The sequence below is a fragment of the Anolis carolinensis genome, chromosome 1 (genome assembly GCF_035594765.1).
Source record: "Anolis carolinensis isolate JA03-04 chromosome 1, rAnoCar3.1.pri, whole genome shotgun sequence".
Lineage (NCBI taxonomy): Eukaryota > Metazoa > Chordata > Lepidosauria > Squamata > Dactyloidae > Anolis > Anolis carolinensis.
The window spans coordinates 139,530,057-139,550,666 of NC_085841.1; the positions used below are offsets into that span (position 1 = coordinate 139,530,057).

General features: G+C 40.7%; 1 protein-coding gene across 3 annotated transcripts in view; it reads left to right on the forward strand.

Annotated features, from left to right (window-relative positions):
* The window catches only part of LOC134299643 (elongin-A-like), a 40,118-nt gene that overhangs the window by 6,807 nt on the left and 12,701 nt on the right, over window positions 1–20,610 (forward strand). For 2 of the 3 annotated variants that reach the window (XR_010006883.1, XM_062983056.1), the window contains exons 4-9: window positions 2,457–2,553; window positions 7,878–8,045; window positions 9,917–10,014; window positions 11,821–12,001; window positions 12,744–12,855; window positions 13,451–13,581. Coding sequence is in view for 2 of the 3 variants with exons in the window: in XM_062983056.1 (XP_062839126.1) it covers window positions 2,457–2,553; window positions 7,878–8,045; window positions 9,917–10,014; window positions 11,821–12,001; window positions 12,744–12,855; window positions 13,451–13,581 (787 nt within the window). In the remaining variant the exon portion in view is untranslated. Of the gene's footprint in view, window positions 1–2,456; window positions 2,554–7,877; window positions 8,046–9,916; window positions 10,015–11,820; window positions 12,002–12,743; window positions 12,856–13,450; window positions 13,582–15,799; window positions 16,338–20,610 lie in introns of those variants that run through there. The other variant, XM_062983051.1, reaches the window with a different exon arrangement.

Below are 20,610 nucleotides of genomic sequence, written 5' to 3' on the forward strand. Positions count from 1 at the left end.
TGATGCAAATACAGATTGTGTGTCTCTTATCCAGAATCTGAAATGCTCCAAAATTGCGTGGCTGAGAGAGTGAACCCTTGCTTTCTGATAGTTCAAACTTTATTTCATGGATAAGATTATTTAAAGTATTGTTATAAAATTATGTTCAAGTTATGTATATAAGGCATATATCTGTGTCTCGATTTGGGCTCGAAGATATCTCAATTTGTGCATACAGGCAGCACGTTACAAACATCTAACTTACACATGAATCATAGTTACAAATGGAAGTGAGACAACAGGAAGCAAGATAAATCTACCCTTCGGAAGGGAAATTCACTCCTGAAAGAGTTATGGGGAAAAGGTGTCTCCACTGAAGCTTTCTCACCAATCTTGTTTCCACAACAAGACACATTTTATAAGCAAATATAGGTACAGACAATCCACAGGTTATGAACAAGATGGGTTCCGTAGGTTGGTTCCTAAGCTGAATTTTTATTTAAGTGTAACTCCAGCCAGAAACATTTTTAAACCTTTAGATAACCTTTAGGGAAGAGTTAACACTCCTGTGGTATTTGTGTTGCTGTCCTTGATCTCACCTCCCTTTCTGTTCCTATGATAACTGGATTTTGAAAAGATTGGCTTGTTGTGGAAACAAAGATTGGTGATAAAGCTTCAGTGGAGATACCTTTTCCTCATAATAACTCCTTCAGGAGTCATTTTCCCTTCAGAGGGGTAGATTTCTCTCACTTCCTGTTGTCTCACCATCATTTTTAACTAGGAGTCATTTGTAAGTTGGATGTTTGTTACTCAGGGAATGCCTGTCTTCCAAAATCCAAAAACAACTTCAAAATCCCAAAATGCTTCTGGTCCCAGGCTTTTTGGATAAGAGATACTCAACCTGTGACGTTTTTTAAAGGCATGTATATTATTTTGAAAACTAGTTTCATTTCTTTGATGCAGGTAGATAAGGTATACCTTTTTAAGATTACAACTCCCATAATTCTGAGTCAGTGGAGCAGGATCCTGGAAATTGCTATTCAACGATACCTGGAGGGCAGGCCTGTAGCGAGGGGGTGGTTTTAGAGGTTCAAACCCCCCCCCCTAAATTTTTCAGGTTATAAAAAAAACCTGGTTTATTCATGAATTTTAACTGGTTAACCAAATCCCCATGCTAAGTCTATGAGACACAAAACATTAAGAGCCCCTCCAGGCACTATCGCATATTGACAGGTTTGTAGCAGGGAGGGGTGTGTGCTAGGGGTTTTCAAAACCCCTCCCGAATTTTTTTTCTGGCTACGGCCCTGCTGGAGGGGTATGCTTTGCCCACGTCCGTCTGCAGCTAAACCTGACTGTGGCCTGCGCTGTTTGAACCTTAAGCTCTGATCTGTACATAATGGAGAGCAGCACATGCTTTCTCTCCTTGTCTGCCTAGCACCTTTGCCCTTTGGTACTGCATTGTACCTACGTTTGGTGGCCATGGCATTCTTTGACATCTCTCTATCTGTCATCTTAGATAAACTTCGATCATTGGGTTGGATTTTGATCTGGATCTTGAGTGTATGCACTGGCCTCTGTGTATTAATATCCCTATAGTCCAGTGATTCTTAACCTGTGGATCCCCAGGTGTTTTGGCCTACCACTCCCAGAAATCCCAGCCAGTTTACAAGCTGTTAGGATTTCTGGGAGTTGAAGGGGACTCCAGGTTGAGAACCACTGCCCTATACAAACATCAAGCCCAGCGGCACTGGAGATGCAGAAGATACATTGTTGGGCAGATAAAGAATTTGCTTATTTATTCTCTGTCTCTGCAACATGTTATGCAACAGTTAGGGCTAATGGTATTACAGGTTGAGCATCCCTTATCTCAAATTCTGAAATACTCCAAAATCCAAATCGTTCACAGAGGTGGCTGGGATAGTGATACCTTTGCTTTCTGATAATTTGATATATACAAACTTGGTTGCATGCAAACAATTACTTATACTACTGTATAAAATTACCTTCAGGCTATGCGTATGACACCTAAATGAATTTCGTGTTTCAACTTGTGTCTCATCTTCAACATATCTCATTATGTATGCATATGCAAATATAGGTATTTGAAAATCCAAAAAGATCCAAAATCCTTATCACTTTTGGTCCCATGGATTCTAGACAAGAAATATTCAACCTGTATTGTGTTCAGGCCCTGTTTCTGCTATAAGAAATAGTGACGGCCACCAGCTTTGGTTTCTTTCCCCCCCAAGAGTTAAAGCTTGAAACTATGCAGCTCTCCAGTTACTGTTCAGCTGCCAGCCCTAGCATTCATCACTATTGGTTATGCTGGCTAGATCTACTGGGAATTTGGTATATTTAAGCATTCAGCATACAGAATGAAGATGACTCACTTCATGATGTTTCTTTATGGCTTACTGCAAATGTCTGACAGTACAAAGACAGTATATTGTTAAAAGGATTTCTGTGATCACACGCAGGCTAAGGCATCACTTCAAGACTTGCTGAATATCCCACTTCCTAAAGTTCTGCCAGAATTATCAATGCCTTCTCCTCCATATGCGCCAGAATTTAAAGGTAACTTTATAGTATTGGTAAGGAAAGCTTGGAAAATTCAGTGGTTGGATTGCACTGAAATTCACTTGTTCAGTGAATCGTGAAAAAACTACTCTTTGGGCTACAACTTCCAAAATCTCCCAATGAGCATGGCCATGTAATATACTGTAAGCAAGATACTTTCCCAAGTTCTGGCACTATGATGAAAATGGGAGTGTAAGAAAACTCCCTTACTGATAAAATTCTTTAGAAGCAATTTGGCATTTCTGTAATCTTTGAGGAAGCAGAATATATCCTTGACCTTGACTTAAGAAGGGCTAATTCACCAGAGAGTCAAGGCTTTTCCTGTGTTCCTTCCGCAATTTAATAAATCTACCAACCATAATAACCTCCCCTCAATTCTCAGGAATCAAACCTTGCCTTGGTAACACTAGATTATGATATTGGCTTCCAGCTTTCATTCTTGACTGTCTCTTCTGCTCTGTCAATAGCTTGGTTTCACTCCCCATTCCTAGCGTTCAGCTCCCACCAATTTCCGGAGCATAGAAATCACCTCCAGGTGGAACGGCATCAGGTGGAGGCCCAGAAGTTTCCACCCGCTCACAGCCACTCACGAGGAGTTATTTGTACATCCATTCATCTTAAAACAGAAAGCACCCAGCACTCTGTGAAATTAGTCAGCCAGATGTCAGCCTCATCCCCAGACCTACCATTAAGGTGGGCAACTTATGGCGCTCTGGATATTGTTGGACTTTAGTTCCCCTTAGCTAGTAATGATGTGAGTTGTAGTTCAACATTTGCAGGCCACACATTTTCCAACCCAGCATTAGACAGAATGAGGTGTCCATTTCAGGTAGCTGAATGCCATAGACTTGAGCTCCTCAGACATCCCTCTCTGTTGGATAGGACAGTGCAGGATGTTCAGCCAATCCCAATGACACGAAGCCAATCTCTTGCCCAGAAGAGAAGGTACTGCTTCTTTATCATCCTTGAAATAAAATTCAGCAGACAGTATTGACAGAATATCCATTGGTGAGTTAATTTTGTGAGTTGTAGTTTAACAAGTTGGCTTAATATGCACAGTTCCACCTAACAAGGCTGGTCTGTACATTGATTTGTATATTTAGCACTCATGGATTCGATCTTTGAACCAGGGCACCACTTCTGGTGTACCTGTCCTTCTCTGATACCTGGTTTGGTATCATTATCTATATATATAAAAGAGTGATGGCATCACGGCGACTCACAAAACAATAAAAGTACAGGCCCCCAAACCTCAAAATTTGACAACACAACCCATCATCCACGCCTCTAGGTTGATACAACAAAAAGAAAAGAAAAATAAAGTCCTAATTAGAGGGAGAGCAATAATTTTTTTTATCCAATTGCTGCCAGTTTAGAGGGCTAATCTCTGCCCACTTGGTTGCCTAGCAACCAAGGGACAGCCAGGTTTCAGTTAGGGGACAGGCCGATTTAGGCCTCACTTAGACTTCTTCCACAGATTATCAGATTTGCACTGGATTATATGGCAGTGTAGACTCAAGGCCCTTCCACACAGCTATATAACCCATTTATAATCTTAGATTATCTGCTTTGAACTGGATTATCTTGACTCCACACTGCCATATAATCCACTTCAGTGTGCATTTTATACAGCTGTGAAGAAGGAGCCTCATATAATCCAGTTCTGAGCAGATAATATAAGATTAGAAATATACAGTAGAGTCTCACTTATCCAACATAAACAGGCCGGCAGGATAAGTGAATATGTTGGATAATAAGAAGGGATTCAGGAAAAGCCAATTAAATATCAAATTAGGTAATCGTTATACAAATTAAGCACCAAAACATCATATTATACAACAAATTTGACAGAAAAAGTAGTTCCATGCGCAGTAATGCTATGTAGTAATTACAGTAGAGTCTCACTTATCTAACACTCGCTTATCCAACATTCTGGATTATCCAACGCATTTTTGTAGTCAATGCTTTCAATACATCGTGATATTTTGGTGCTAAATTCATAAATACAGTAATTACTATATAGCATTAATGTGTACTGAACTACTTTTTCTGACAAATTTGTTGTCTAACGTGATGTTTTGGTGTTTAATTTGTAAAATCATAACTTAATTTGATGTTTAATAGGCTTTTCCTTAATTCCTCATTATCCAACATATTCGCTTATCCAACGTTCTGCCGGCCCGTTTATGTTGGATAAGTGAGCCTCTACTGTACTGTATTTACAAATTTACCACTAAAATATCACAATTAATTTAAAACACTGACTACAAAAACATTGATTATGAAAAGGCAAACTGCGTTGGATAATCCAGAACATTGTATAAGCGAACGTTGGATAAGTGAGATTCTTCTTTAATATGAAATAATTACTGGGATAGAATAATGCAGAACAATATAATCTCTAAAACCAGGACAGTAAATAAACAGGGGAATTCCACACAGGAAACAATCAGGACCAGCTAACACCTCCCAACAAAGTATTCCCATCATCAAAGTCTGGCAAATCCTCTGTTTTCTCAGGGCCACAGACAGTAGAAGCACATAAAATATCGCAAACAACACCACTCCGAAAACAAGGGAATTCCAGACAGGAAACAATCAGGGCCAGCTAACACCTCCCAATAAAAAATTCACTCAGGGAGGAAACAGCCAGGCTTTAAAGCTGCAAGGCCATTACATCCTAATCATTTTTCCTAATTGCAGCATTCATACTTGCCTCCAACAGACAAAAAAAAAACCAATCAGAAATATTGTATATTCACAACCTTTAGGAAATAATATCCTCTGATGGCGCAGCGTGTTAAAGCGCTGAGCTGCTGAACTTCTGGACCGAAAGGCCACAGGTTGGAATTGGGGGAGTGGAGAGAGCCCCCACTGTTAGCCCCAGCTTCTGCCAACCCAGAAGTTCAAAAACATGCAAATGTGAGTGCATCAATAGGTACTGCTCCGGCGGGAAGGTAACGCCGCTCCATGCAGTCATCCCACATGACCTTGGAGGAGTCTACGGACAACGCCGGCTCTTCGGCTTAGAAATGGAGATGAGCACCAACCCCCAGAGTCAGACACGACTGGACTTAACGTCAGGGGAAAACGTTTACCCTTTACCTTAACTACCACCAATTCCTCAATACAGTAGAGTCTCGCTTATCCAACACTCACTTATCCAACGTTCTGGATTATCCAACGCATTTTTGTAGTCAATGTTTTCAATATATCATGATATTTTGGTGCTAAATTCGTAAATACAGTAATTACAACATAACATTACTGCATATTGAACTACTTTTTCTGCCAAATTTGTTGTCTAACATGATGTTTTGGTTCTTCATTTGTAAAATCATCACCTAATTTGATGTTTAATAGGCTTTTCCTTAATGCCTCCTTATTATCCAACATATTCGCTTATCCAACATTCTGCCAGCCCGTTTATGTTGGATAAGTGAGACTCTACTGTACTTTATTTCCCATACCACCATACTTCGCCACAGCAATGCGTGGCCGGGCACAGCTAGTCTATATATATAAAAGAGTGATGGCATCAGGGCAGCGGACAAAACAACAAAACTACAGCCCCCCCAACCTCGAAATTTGACAACACAACCCATCATCCACGGCTCTAGGTTGATACAACAAAAAGAAAAGAAAAATAAAGTCCTAATTAGAGGGAGAGGAATAATTGTTTTTATCCAATTGCTGCCAGTTAGAGGGCTAAGCTCCGCCTACTTGGTCTCCTAGCAATGCACTCAGCCCAGGGGACAGGCACAAGAGTTTGGAGAGACCCCTAAGGGCCATCCTGCCCAACCCTTTCTACTATACAGCAGGACACAATCCAAGCATTCACAACATATGGACAACGTATAAACACCATACACTACCACACAGGGACATAGACCCCCTCTACCCTCACCACTTTCACAGTACACAAACAACCAAATGCATACTAAACATAAGGACAACCATACAACAGACATTCAATACCACCACCACCTCAACAAGTTCTCACCAACACCACCAGACAACGCCACAGCAATGCGTGGCCGGGCACAGCTAGTTTATCTATAAAAAGATGAAGGCACTGTCTATGCAAGTAAGTGTTCCTACTTTTTTTTTGTTTATTGAAAGATGAATTTGAAGTGTTTTCTTGGAAACAGATCTGTCTATAGGTAATTGTACCAACTTGCCTTTTCAAACACCAATCTAGAGTACATATTAGCAAGTAAAATAATGTAGGAAGAAATGGGCCGGCTGCCACATACTAACAGTGGACTGAAGTTCTTATTAATAGACCCACCTCCATACTGGCTTGCCTTTTCAAGTGTCTTGCCATGAGCAGTGTTGTGGGAAGATAATTAATTCTTTGATGAACTTTTTGCTGCTCTTGCAATAGACTCTGGCAGTAGATTCCTAGACTATATCAGAGGGTTTGGGACGGGGGCGGGGGGGGGTACTTCTAAATGCAATTTATAAACTAACCATTGCTGGATTATTAAATTTGCATTGTGTGTGATGTATTTTGAGTGTAAGTTTTGGGAAACTTGTACTGGAAAACATCAATTAAAAGTGAGAAGGAAGAAGGAAAAGTGGAAGATGGGCAAAATGGAGTTAGAACTGGGAATGTTCCAGGGGATTATCAATAAAGTTTTCTTTGATTTTGAATTTGCTTTAATGGAAGTGAAGATCATGTCCATTATGAAAAATCAGAATATTAATAAATGGAAACCTCAGAGGACTTAATACAATTTTCTTGATTGTTCTATGTGCCTCCTGGTTCCCTCTAACTCAGTGGTTCCCAACCTGTGGGCCGCGGCTCAGCAGTGGGCAACGAGAACGAAAATCTGGTCCATGAACCTCCTTCCTCTTTATTTATGTTATTTATTTTATTTCTGCTCCTTTCCAAAGAGTTAACCAGCCCTGCCTCTTTTATACTAATGTTGGAGAGTGGTCCCTGGTCAAGTGGATTTTGGTCAAAAAAAGGTTGGGAACCACTGCTCTAACTCATGGTCACTCTTTCAAATTTTCCAAGGGAGTTGTCTTATCCTTTCTCTGAGGTTGAGAGGGTGTGACTTGCCCAAAGTCACCCAGTGGGTTTCTATGTCTAAGAAAGGATATGAACCTTGACACCCCAGCATCCTAGACTGACACTCAAATTGTACTGTCCATTGGCTATAAAACAAAAAGTACTGCAAAGTTAATCTATGTATATCATGTTTGAAATGAAGCAGAAGAACAGCTTGTAAAAAGAGTGTCCTTTTCAAAAAATCTCATGAAAGGTCATTAAAAAGAAAACAGCCGTTTTAAATTCTCTTCCCATCCACCTGCAGCTCCACCATCCACGGAAAAACCACCAAAGGAGAATGAAGCCACTCAACTCACACTTTGGAGGCGAAACTCCAAAATGCAAGTGTATTTTGGCTCTAAATTGTTCTGCCTCTCAAAAATGTTAACGCTTTATGAACAATGCATCCATGTTCTTCAAAATAATATTGACTGTAAGTACTGGCAATATACCATTGCTATAGGCTTTAGCTTCATTGGGTACCATTATGGTTCATAGCCTTTTGTAATATCAAATGTTCCACATAGAGAAAGGTTCCTGGACTAATTCTACGAGGGCTAGGCTTTCTTTCATTTAGAATCTGTAGGAACGTTGGGTTATCCTGTGTCTAATATTTATTTTAGTTATAACTATACCAGAACTGAAGTTACAGCAAACCTTTGATGGCTGAGCCAGATAAGAAATGTACAACTTTCTTCAATTGTCAGTCATCCGACCAGCTTGTTTTCATAAGGGTTAATCAGGAATGAGCAACATGTGGCCCTTAAGGTTGCTTTGTGGTCCTCAGCACTGTCCCTGCCCTGAATAAAAATTGTATATTATTTGTTGTTGAAGGCTTTCATGGCCGGGATCACAGGGTTGTTGTATGTTTTCCGGGCTGAATGGCCATGTTCTAGAAGTATTCTCTACTGATGTTTCACCCACATCTATGGCAGGAAACCTCTGAGGATGCCTGCCATAGATGTGGGCGAAACATCAGGAGAGAATACTTCTGGAACATGGCCATTCAGCCTGGAAAACATACAACAACCCTGTATATATATTTTTTAAAGTCTCCCCCGAGATGTGTTCCTTTTGCCACATTTTGAAGCTTTCTGGGCTAATTTAAGAGCTCAGAGTATCTTTTTAAAAACCTTACGTGACTTCTGGTCACTGTTTTGAAAGAAAGACTTTCCCAGGCCTGTAATTGCTTAGGGGACCTAGAACATGGCAAAAATGCCCCCCCCCCATAGCCTTTACTGGACATTGGGGGCAAAATAATAATAATAATCCTTCATTTTTTATTTATTTTTTGTGGTGGGATGATGTGTTTCCCCACTCCTCAATGTCCTAGTGGGTTATTGTGTCCCTTTAACCTCCCTGTTCTCTTGCTCCTCGTTTAGAGCTATACAGTACATTATACTATAGCTAATCTAAAACAGAGGTGGGCACTGGGCAGATTGTGGCCCTCCAGGGGTCTGCTGTTTGATTGCAACTCTCAATATGTTAGCTAGGTGTCATAGTTGCACAACATCTGGAGGGATTTGTCCAGTGCTTATCTAAAGCAAGAGGCAGAAGCTCCCACACTTCTGTAAGGTAGTAGATGTCACATATGAGAAAATATCACTTGGTGATGCCAGTTTATTTCTCATGAATGTGGAGACTATGCTGCCAAGACTGTAGCCCAATGTTATATCTCTCGTTGTTGTTTTTTCTGTTACGACCAAGGCTGAGGAACCTGTTTTATGCTGAGAGACAATTTTTATGTTCTTGCAGTCAGGATATATTCCAGAAGTGAATCTGACGCAAGACTTAAAAGATGCCATCTTGCATTTATAATGCTGTTGTGTTTTTTACCAGTTTTTTCCATTATTTTTTTTCTTACTACAGAATGGGGGGGGGGGTGTCTTTTGATTGGTACGACTAAAAACCCTTCTGTAAAGAAGTAACTCATATTATTTCTGTTTTCTGTTACTTCTTTTCCTTCTTCAGATTTCTCTAGGTTTGTATTTGAGATTGTAAGCTCTCTCTCTTATATTAACCATATAATGTATCTGTCTTTAACTTTAACTGGACTTGTTATTTAGTAAGCATTTTGCAAAAAGTTGGGGTTCAAAACAAGTTATTTTGGGGTTACAAATCCCAGAAACGTGTGCCTGTGTGGCAGTACCATGCTGCAGACTTGCTGTATGGAGAGATTTTCTGAATGTTGTTATCTCAAAAAAGTAACTCTTCTACACTGAGTGAAGTTTTATTGGTGTGACAGGAGTGGAATAACATAGTGACAGAATAAATGAGCTGTATAAAAGTATTCTTTCTTTACAGCACTTTATGAAGTTGGAGGAGTTCCCTTTGAAATCCTGGAGCCTGTCCTGGCTTGTTGTACACCGGAACAGTTGCTTCGGATAGAAAAATTGAATCCGGTAAGCCATTATTTTTCTTTTCTAAAAGTCACTGCAGCTACATTTGGATTTCTTCACATATTTACAAGTGTGTAAATAGGCCTTTTCCTTGTGGAGACCAATACTGGAGAGAGATGTTGATAATGAATCACTGAGAAAATGGTCAACATGAGTAAAAATGCAAATTTATTTTGACATTTATGTCTACTTTACTCCAGGTGACTGTGACATGTACCGTGTTTCCCCAAAAATAAGACAGTGTCTTATATTATTTTTTGCTCCCAAAGATGTGTTAGGTCTTATTTTCAGGGGATGTCTTATTTTTCCATGAGGAAGAATTCACATTTATTGTTGAACAAAAAAAATGAACATTTATTATATACTGTACAGTAGTTGTCATCACAAACCAACATAACCAAACCAGACAAAATGTGACTCCTGTTAAGAATTTCTTGTTACTACCATTATTTCCATTTCCATTTACCAATCCTGCATGCTTTGGTGTTTTGTTTGGCGGGCGCCAGGCATGCTTCCAAACAAAAACTTTGCTAGGTCAGGGAAACAGGGTAGTTGACAGACTTGCGTGAATTTAAGAAATGGCTCACAACCAGGGCTGGGGGGGGGGGTAGGGGTTCAACCCCCCCCCCCCCAAATTTTTCAGGTTAAAAAAAAAACCCTGGTTTACTCCTGAATTTTAACTGGTGAACCAACTCCCCATGCTAAGTCTATGAGATGCAAAAAAATTAAGAGTCCCTCCAGAACTACAAGCACTATCTCAAACAAATATCTCAAACAAACAGGCCTGTCCCCCCCCCCGCGAAATTTTCACCCCCCCCCCCCCATTTTTTTTGGCTATGGCCTTGCACAACTATTTAACTGCATTAGTCAAGTTCAATGCAGGTCAACCGCAATATATGCCAGTGTAGATGGGACCTGAGTTAAGTTTTGCTAAGAGACACCCCTATGGTGTCGAGATTATAAACCATATTCTCAGACTAGAGCTATGCTATCAAATAATAAGTTTTGAGCTACATTATATGTTAAGTGTAGACCCATATAAATGTAGTTCAAACTGCATTATTTAGCAGTGTAGATCCAGCATAAGTGAACTGAATATTGTTTCATTCTGGTGGTTCAGAAAAGGGTATTGATCACCATTCTTCTCCTCCAGTGGTTCTCAACCTTTGGGCCTTCAGGTGTTTTGGACTTCAACTCCCATATACCTCAGCCAGCTTACAACTGTTAGGAACTGTGGGAGCTGAAGTCCAAAACACCTGGAGACCCAAAGGTTGGGAATAACTGATCTACTCTTTGACTCTTTCAAAGTGAACAGACACAAAAGCCAGATTAACAAGTATCACAGTGCCTTAATGAGAATAAAGAAGGCAAAAAACTCATGAAGTTGTGCAGAAGACGACTAGGGGCAGGGATGACTGCTAGTTCTGATAACTGTGTATGCTGCGAATCCACTCCTTAAATCTGCTTTAAAGGAACTGTCCAAGATGCTGACTCCTGCCCCACATATATATTCAAGCCCTTGGATAGCTCCTTTGAAACGTCCAGACTAAAACTCTGCGTGGGTTTATCTGCCTCACTGATATGGCTATCAACTTCTATGGGGTGAGAGCTTGTCACACAGGATGGGAACTCCCACTTCTCCAATGTAAGTGTGTCCTTTCCCTCTTCAATGCACCTGGAATGCATCTGAAGATGCCAGCCCCAGATGCAGGGAAAACGTTAGGAAAGAATGCTGCTGGAGCATGGTCATACAGTCTGAAAAACACAGCAATCCATCTGGAATGTTTTAATTGTCTTTATCTAAAACAGACATTTGTCAAAGAATCTGACCACTTGTGGAAGAAACATTGTCAAAACTACTTTAGAAATGAACAGCACTTGCAAGATGAATCATGGCGTGAGATGTATTTGAGGGTCTTTGTACAAAGAGAAGAAAAGCTGAAGTCTCTCACCAAAAGCATTATTTCAGCTCAGTCTGAGAAACATAAAGGTAAGGTATCCATAAATGCCAACAACTGCAAATCGGTTACCTAAATAGAAAACTGAAGACACTAAGTTGGTTGAAAGATACAGTATGACTGTAGCCATGGGGGATACGTTCTTGAACTTACTGTGAAAACGAAAACAAAAAAAAATCCCTGTGGATGATTATTGGAATGAAAACTTCCACCCATTGGAAGGCCTACAAAATTCCTAGAGAAATATCTTCCCCAGACTTTTTCTAGGTCCTCTAGGGTGACTCCTGAGGTCCCCAGTAAGAGGACATATTTTGTTAAATGCTGGTACCTGAAACCAGAGGTACTCGTCCTGTGGATATAGGAGATCTATTGTGCCATCAAGCCAGTTTGTAATAACTATAGTTTAAGCTACAAACCATGGCTTCTGTTTTGTCATACTTTTCTTGAGAATCCCTAGATATGTTTCAGATAGCTGTCTCTTAGGAGATTGTGCTATCCAAAATCAATCCAAATGCACACAATGCATGTTGTAAACATCTCCATTAGACCAAAGATGCTAAAAAGTAGAAGTGATGGGGCTGAAGTTACAGGCCTATGTTTTGTCTTAGATGCTTTTTCAGTTGTTCAGTTAAAGGAATCTCATGCAGGTAAAGGCTACTCCCACCTACAAGGAAGCAACGTAAAGACCAGTTTATATATGGTCAAGAATATTAGTAGTCCTTCTATATTGTTTTAAAATTTGTATTCAGTGAATGATTTGTTCCTTTTGGTTAGGTCGCCGAGTTAAAATAACTTTGATCCATGGTGTGACAAAGCCACCCAGAAATGTCCACCACCAGCAAATCATCTATGGGACATCAGGGCTGGGTTTTCAGCTTCAACCAAAGTAAGTATTGCTTATGTGTCCTGCTTAGGCAGAGCAAGTCATAGTTGTAACAACCCTATAATTTTTGCATCACTGCTGGAACGCATTTGTGTGATCGTTTTTTATTTTCCAAGAAGAAAAGTGATGACTTGGGTGAAACAACTTAGACCTGCTTTTTACCCAGCCTAACTTAGCTTTCCCCTCCACGTTTCTTCTCCCCATCTTGTCCTAGAGTAAAAATTGGTAAAAAGAAAGTAGTGGTAGTGGTGATAATGGTGAAGCTACCCAGTAGTGTGCAGTTAGAGTGTTAAACATTATGTTCCCCATCTGTGATATGTAAATTCTTGACTGTGGAAGAATGAATATTTATGGTATTTTTCTCCCCACACTGGAGAAAATAAATATTTTTTCTGCAGTATTCTCCCCATATTCAAACGTTCTAAAATGTTGTACAGCAAATGTTCTGTTCTCAACGTTCTAAGTATTGTGGATGTTTTGGACTTTAGATCCTCTAATCACCAGTGAGATTAGTTGTCATTCCTAAAAAAACCTCAATTCAGTGTTGTCAATTCCATTGGTTTTCATATAAATTATCCGTGTTGTCTTTCATTGCTAGATCAAAGAACTTAAAAAAACAAGAAAGAAGTAAGACCTCTTCTGTTTCCAAAAAAAGTAGCAATATATCATCTACTAGACCCCCCATTTACAGGAATGTGCCAACTGAAGTGGTGAAGAAACCACTTAAAAGTAAGTAAAGCTCTTACTGATGTTGCTTTTATATCAGAAACATAGAAGCTACATTCTGTCTTTAGAGGCTTTGTATGAATTACCAGTGTCCTAGATATTGGTACTAAGCGTTCTCAAAATGTTTGGTTTTGCATTTTGTTATAAGATGCATGTCTCAGAATTCAGTCAAGCCTCGCATATATGCAAGGGATTTCCATCTTGGATCAGTCCCACCACCTGAGCCTGGTTTGAGATCAAACTAAAAAAATTAACATGCATTTGATGAACATTTTACATATAAAGTGATGGCTTGACATACAGATGTAATTTGTTCTGTGACCATGCTTGTAACTTAAAATGTTTGTATATCAAAGCAAATTTTCTTACTGAAATGCTATCAATCCTTTCCAGCCACCCCAAAACCAGCGCAAATTCCTCCTTTAAGAGCTTGGTTACAGAATGTATTACTGTAAATCAATTTTAATCTCCCCCCTTCCCTCTCTCCCTGTTGGAGGCTTTGCTGGCCGTACCTATCAAAGACGAAGTTGGAGGCCTCTCTGCGGTGACTGGAGGGGGCTTATGGCAGCTCCACTCCATCCGCTATCCTACTGAAGACCGCAAGCAGGTCCTGCTCTTCACTGGGGCTGGGGCGAGCTCCACACTTGGCAAAAAAGAGGCCCTGCCAAAGGATGTGAGCAGGCCCTGCTTAAGATGGCGAGTACTTTTGTGCTAGCACTTCCTCTCGTGAAGCTAGCAGTAGTCTGAGAGTACCCACCATTTTAAGCAAGGTCTTTGGTGGGCCTCCTCTTTTGTTAGGCGTTCAGATAATCCCAGGCCCAGTGCAGGGCAGCATCTACTCATGGCCTTTAGCAGACTTTCTTCTTCCACCAGGCACGCGGCTTGCCACTAGGGCTCAAGATGGAGGCCAACAGAAAGAGAGAAAAAGCGAGGGGGGGGGGAGCTGCGAGGGCATGAGGAGGGAGAGGGAGGTGGACAGACAGAGAGAGAACAATCGGGTGGGCAGGCTGGCTGACTGAGCCGCCGCGTGAGGGCGGGATATAGACTACGTGGGGACAGAAGAGCCCAGAGGAAGAGGAAGGCGGAGACAGCACTGTACTCTCACACAAGCTCTCCTTCTGGTGTAAGTGCACCCTCTGGGCTGCTTGTAGGACAAAACGGTGTTTGTAAGTTAAAATGAAACTCTAGCCAAGCGATCATTCGTATATCGAAAAATATATATGTTGAGACATTCATAAGTAGAGGTTCCACTGTACATATTTTCTTCAAAATAAACATTAACATTCTTGTCACCACAATGGAAAGACAGCAAAATGCCTATATTACCATCTTCTTCCCCCATCTATGTCCTGGTGAAGGTAGAACAAATTTGATTTCTGTTGCTCCAGAGGAGAGGATCCAGTGGTTTTCAATTATAAAAATATCTAAGGCAAATACGCCAGCTCTTCGGCTTAGAAATGGAGATAAGCACCAACCCCCAGAGTCGGACACGACTGGCCATTAAGTCAGGGGAAAACCTTTACCTTTATCTTTAAGGCAAATGTAAGCATTAAGGAAACACCATAAGAATTGCTATTTAACGTTGGAATCATCTGCTTTGGAAAGAAGAGAACTATTCTTTACTAGAGACTTTTGAACAGAGACTGGATCTGCCAGGCATGCTTTAGGTTGTGGATTTTCTGCATTGGTTTTGAGCTACTTTTGGACTCTAGTTTTGTGGCAGTTTAAAAGATACTCGTAGTGTATCCCTCCAGGGATTGCTATTTACATTTTCTAATTAAAAACAACAAACTCATTGCTTTCACACCATAAGCCACTGCAACACTGAACTCTGCTGACATTGATGAACTTAGAACCAAACAATGCTTCTGTCTTTCCTCTGGCAGGTTTATTATTTCTGTGTGTCTTTATCTTATTTCCTACTTATGGTACCCCAATGTCTAACCTGTCAAAGGGTTTTCTTGGCCAGATTTGTTCAGATTTGCTTCTTCTGAAGCCAAGAAAGTGTGACTAGTTTCTATGGCCAAGTGGGGCTTCAAATTCTGGTCTCCAGAGTCCTAGTCCACAGCTCCTCTCCTGGAGGGCAGGAAAATCAAGTTCCACCTGTTAAATTCACTCACTGCACTATCTTAATATTTGAGTTAATTTGAATCCCTTTAAATTTGATTAATGTAGCCATTCCCAAATGAACTCTCCTCTGTGTCTATCATTTTTGCTACAGAAATTGCTCCAATTATGAGAATGTCACTGAGAGCCTTCAAAAACAGATTTGGACCACGGTAAATGAATATTAAAATATGGCTATAATATTTTCACCAGAGAAGAATGAACATTGCAATATAATACTTCTGTATAGAAAATAACTATTTTTTAAAAAAGGAATTGTTTATTTTGCATATTACCGTATTTTCAAAAAGACTGAGGATGTAAAATGTTACTTTGCATTGAGTAAAACCTTTGTTCAACACTGTAAATGATTCTTCTGTGTTAGAACAGTTTTATGTTATATCATCAACATTTGTTTGACAGCTACACATTTGTGAAATTTCTCAGTTTGATATTAACTCAGTCTGTTTCGTATAACCTCAAAACCATAAATGTGTAATGCAAGGAATAAAGACAACATTTCAAATGTTCATGTTGAATCTTTCAATCATTGAAGTGCACTCCTCAAATGCATTTTAGATCCTGCTTCATTGCTTTGGTGAATAAATGGATCAACCGCTCCAAACTGGGATGGTTATTTCCTTCAAAACACAACAGATTTCATATATAGAGAAAACAAAGTTGAACAATTAAACAGATCTCCAAAAGAGATTTCAGCCAACCAATTGGCACTATTGACCTGTAATATTGCCTATTGATGTATGGCAATCCCATGCATTTTTAGGCAAGGAGGTGGTTTTCCCAGTTCTTTCTTTTGAAATGTAGCCTACAACTGGGTTGCTGTGAGTTTTCCAGGCTGTATGGCCATGTTCAAGAAGAATTCTCTCCTGACGTTTCACCCACATCTGTGGCAGGCATCCTCAGAGATTGTGAGGTCTCTTGGAAACTAGGCAATGGGGTTTATATATCTGTGGAAGGTCCAGGGTGGGATTAAAAACTCTTGTCTGTCAGAGGCAAGTGTGAATGTTGCAACTGGCCAGCTTGATTAGTATTGAATGGCTTTGCAGCTTCAAAGCTTGGCTGCATCCTGCCTGAGGGAATCCTTTGTTGGGGGGTGTTAGCTGGCCCCGATTGTTTCATGCCTGGAATTCCCCTGAGTGTTGTTCTTTGTTTACTGTCCTGATTTTAGAGTTTTTAAAATACTGGTAACCAGATTTTGTTCATTTCATGGTTTTCTCCTTTCTGTTGAAATTGTCCACGTGCTTGTGGATTTAAATGGCTTCTCCAGTATTAAAAAAAACCTCTAAAATCAGGACAGTAAATAAAGAACAAGGCAAGAAGCAGTCAGGCTTTGAAGCTGCAAGGCTATTCAATGCTAATCAAGCTGGCCAGTTGCAACATTCACACTTGCCTCAAACAGACAAGAGTTCTTTCTCCCACCAAGGACATTCCACAGATATATAAACCCCACTTGCCTAGTTTCCAACAGACCTCACAACCTCTGAGGGTGCCTGTCACAGATGTGGGCAAAATGTCAGGAGAGAATGCTTCTGGAACATGACCATACAGCCTGAAAAACTCACAGCAACCCAATGATTCTGGCCGTGAAAGCCTTCAACAACACTCCTGGTATTCATTGATGGTCTCTCATTCAAGTACTAACCAAAGCTGACCCTGCTTAGCTTCTAATATCAGAAGATATCTAATGTCTTAAGGGTATTTAGGCTCTTTAAGAATATGGATGCATAGCAATGCTTCTGGACAAATAAGAAATCACATGAAGATTTTCTTAGTTGACAGCTGGCTAAGCTTATTGCAGTAGAACATGACTTTGATTCTTTGTGAGAGTGTCAGCTGGATTCTTTTGCCCAGGAAAGGACTTGCCTGTTCACAAACATCTGCCTTAGGGCAGGCATAGTTGCCAAATACCCATTTATCAGAAGGCAAAGTAAGTTTAAAGAGGTATCTGTGAACAAAAGTACAAATAAAGGGGTAGCTGATCCAGCCCTCAGTTCACAGAAGGCAAAAGGATGAAGGTCAGATCAAGCAATGTAGTTAAGAAGCTGTAATGGGGAGGGCCTGATCTCTGAAAGCCAAAGCACATGGTCATCTCCACAAAGGTAAATGAAGTAACTGATTCACAGTGACCATTTTGAGTATCTCTGTTCAAACATCAGCAGGGATCAAATGCACAAAATAAGCCATCTCTCTCTCTTCTCCATGTTGTCGCACCCACACAACATAGATTACCTCCCACTACTTCCCTGGACCCCCCCCCCCCTTCCCCACACACACACACATACACAAACACTTATTAATGTCCCAGACGAGCAATCAGAAACATAGGGTGAAATGACTAGTTTAATTTCTCAATTTAAATCTCATGAAAATCCAGGACAAAACCCTGATTCTAAGGCGAATCACACCATTGTGTTAGTATGTGCCTTCAAGTGATCTATAGATACATTGCAACCCCCTGAATTTTATAGGGTTTTCTTAGGTAACGGTAAAGATTTTCCCCTGACATTAAGTCTAGTCACGTCCGACTCTGGGGGTTGGTGCTCATCTCCATTTCTAAGGCGAAGAGCCAGTGTGGTCCGTAGACACTTCCAAGGTCATGTGGCCAGCATGACTGCATGGAGTGCCGTTACCTTCCCGCTAGAAGTAACTATTGATCTACTCACATTTGCGTGTTTTTGAACTGCTAGGTTATTTGGAGACCCTGGTGGGGCAGTGGATTAAACCACAGAGCTGCTGAACTTGCTGACCGAAATGTCAATGGTTCAAATCCAGGGAACAGGGTGAGCTCCCACTGTTAACTCCAGCTTCTGCCTACTTAGCAGTTTAAAAACATACAAATATGAGTAGATCAATAGGTACTGCTCTGGTGGAAAGGTAATGGAGGCATCTATGGACAACGCCGGCTCTTCGGATTAGAAATTGAGATGAGCACCAACCCCCAGAGTTGGACATGACTAGACTTAATGTCAGGGGAAAACCTTTACCTTACCTTTACCTAGGTTGGCAGAAGCTAGGGCTAACAGCAGGAGCTCACCCCACTCCCCAGATTTGAACCACTGACCTTTAATCCGCTGCGCCACTTGGGGAATTATTTCCCCCTCCCCTCCTCCTCCTTATCTTTATTATTATCCTTAGGGAAGGGAATAAACAGAAATGGTTTTGCCATTTTTATTCTCTGAAATATTGTTGTTGTGTACCTTCAATTCATTTCTGACTTGGGGGGCTTCAAAATGGGTCTTTATGATTGAGCAAGGGTGCAAGAACTCTGGCCATCTGGTGAACCTCCCCCAATTGCACTGTCAATAACCACTGTGGGTTGATATGCCTGCAGTGACTATTTTTTGCCACTAGATGCCACGTTTTTTCAAAGATCATTTAACCAAGAGGTTCTCATGTTTCATAGTAAAAGCAATAAATAACCTTGTGACACCTTAAAGGCCATCCCATTATTTTTCATGGGTTGCTGATGGAGTGGCAAGCCCCGAAAGCATATGCCAAATATCACACATTCCAACATTTTACAGATGAAAATTGAGGCCAAGTAAAAATCTATAGGTGGTCCAAATGGCAAAAGTTATAAATAAGCAAGAACAGACAAAGTGGGGGTGTATCTAAACTACAGAATTAATGAGGTTTGACATCACTTTAACTGTCTAGGAATTATAACTTGGCACAGATGGCTAAGGGCTTTAAAACTACAGTTCTCCTAATACCAAAGCATTGAGCCATGGCAGTTAAAGTGGTGTCAAACAGCATGAGAGACTGAGAGAATTGTCTGAATCCAAACATATGCTGTTCTATTTAGACCTCCAAAAAGTTACATTTTTCAGCCATCTTAGCATCTATGGGTCTGACCCTCAGCCTTGATTATCTTATCAAAAACCGTACCCCAAAAAGACCAACCCCAGTGTCCATGGCTCCGTAGGGAATAATAGGAAGGCCGCATTGACTTTCTAAATTCAAGCCATCTTCCATGAACTTCCTTGGAATCTTGCACAAACACTATACACATCTCAGACTCCAGGTGATGGCTGCACATTAGTCTGCATAATCCCTTCACAATACCCTGAGCCACGGTGGCGTAATGGGTTAAACCGTTGTGCTGGCTGAACTGCTGACCTGAAGGTTAAGTTGCTGACCTGAAGGTTGCCGGTTTGAATCTGTGAGATGGGTGAGCCCCCCGTCTGTCAGCTCAAGCTTGCGGGGATATGAAAGAGGCCTCCCAGCTAACACATCCTAGGCATCGTCTCTGTGGACAGCCAATTCTCTCACACCAGAAGCGAGTCACTTCTGACACGATAAAAAACAAAACAAAACTCTTGAGATGACACAGGGAACACTTAACAGGCTTAGAAGTGAGCCAAGGGATTTCCTGATATGATCTGATTCTATTCCTAGGAATGTTTTCTCACCCTTATTACTACATCAAACCCCTTCCCTGGGATCTCCATTGAATTTGCCGACACCCTGGGCACACTTTTGTCTACCTGGCTGACACCGATGGTATTGACCGAGACAGAAACATTAAAACTCATTAAAACCCATTATCTCCAGCTCAGTTGCATTCCTTTTTGCTCGTACCCTTCCCTTGGGTGGATCAATAAACAGACTCAAGCCTTCAATTATACCAATTACATTTTATTAAATTTCCCTCCAAACCCAGAGATCAGTCGGCAACAACAACAGACAACACATCCCAGCCAACCAGCCTTTAGATCCTAGCCTACCACAACCTAGACCAATTGATAGAACAGCAGAAGTCTGTTGTTTTAAACTGCTGCCAATGTCTTATAAATATTTCTATATGTTTGCATTAAGACATGTCAGTCTTTGGAGCGCACACTCTGTTGACATCCACATTGGCTAGGATGAATAAATGCCTCTGATTTTGCCTTCAATCTACCT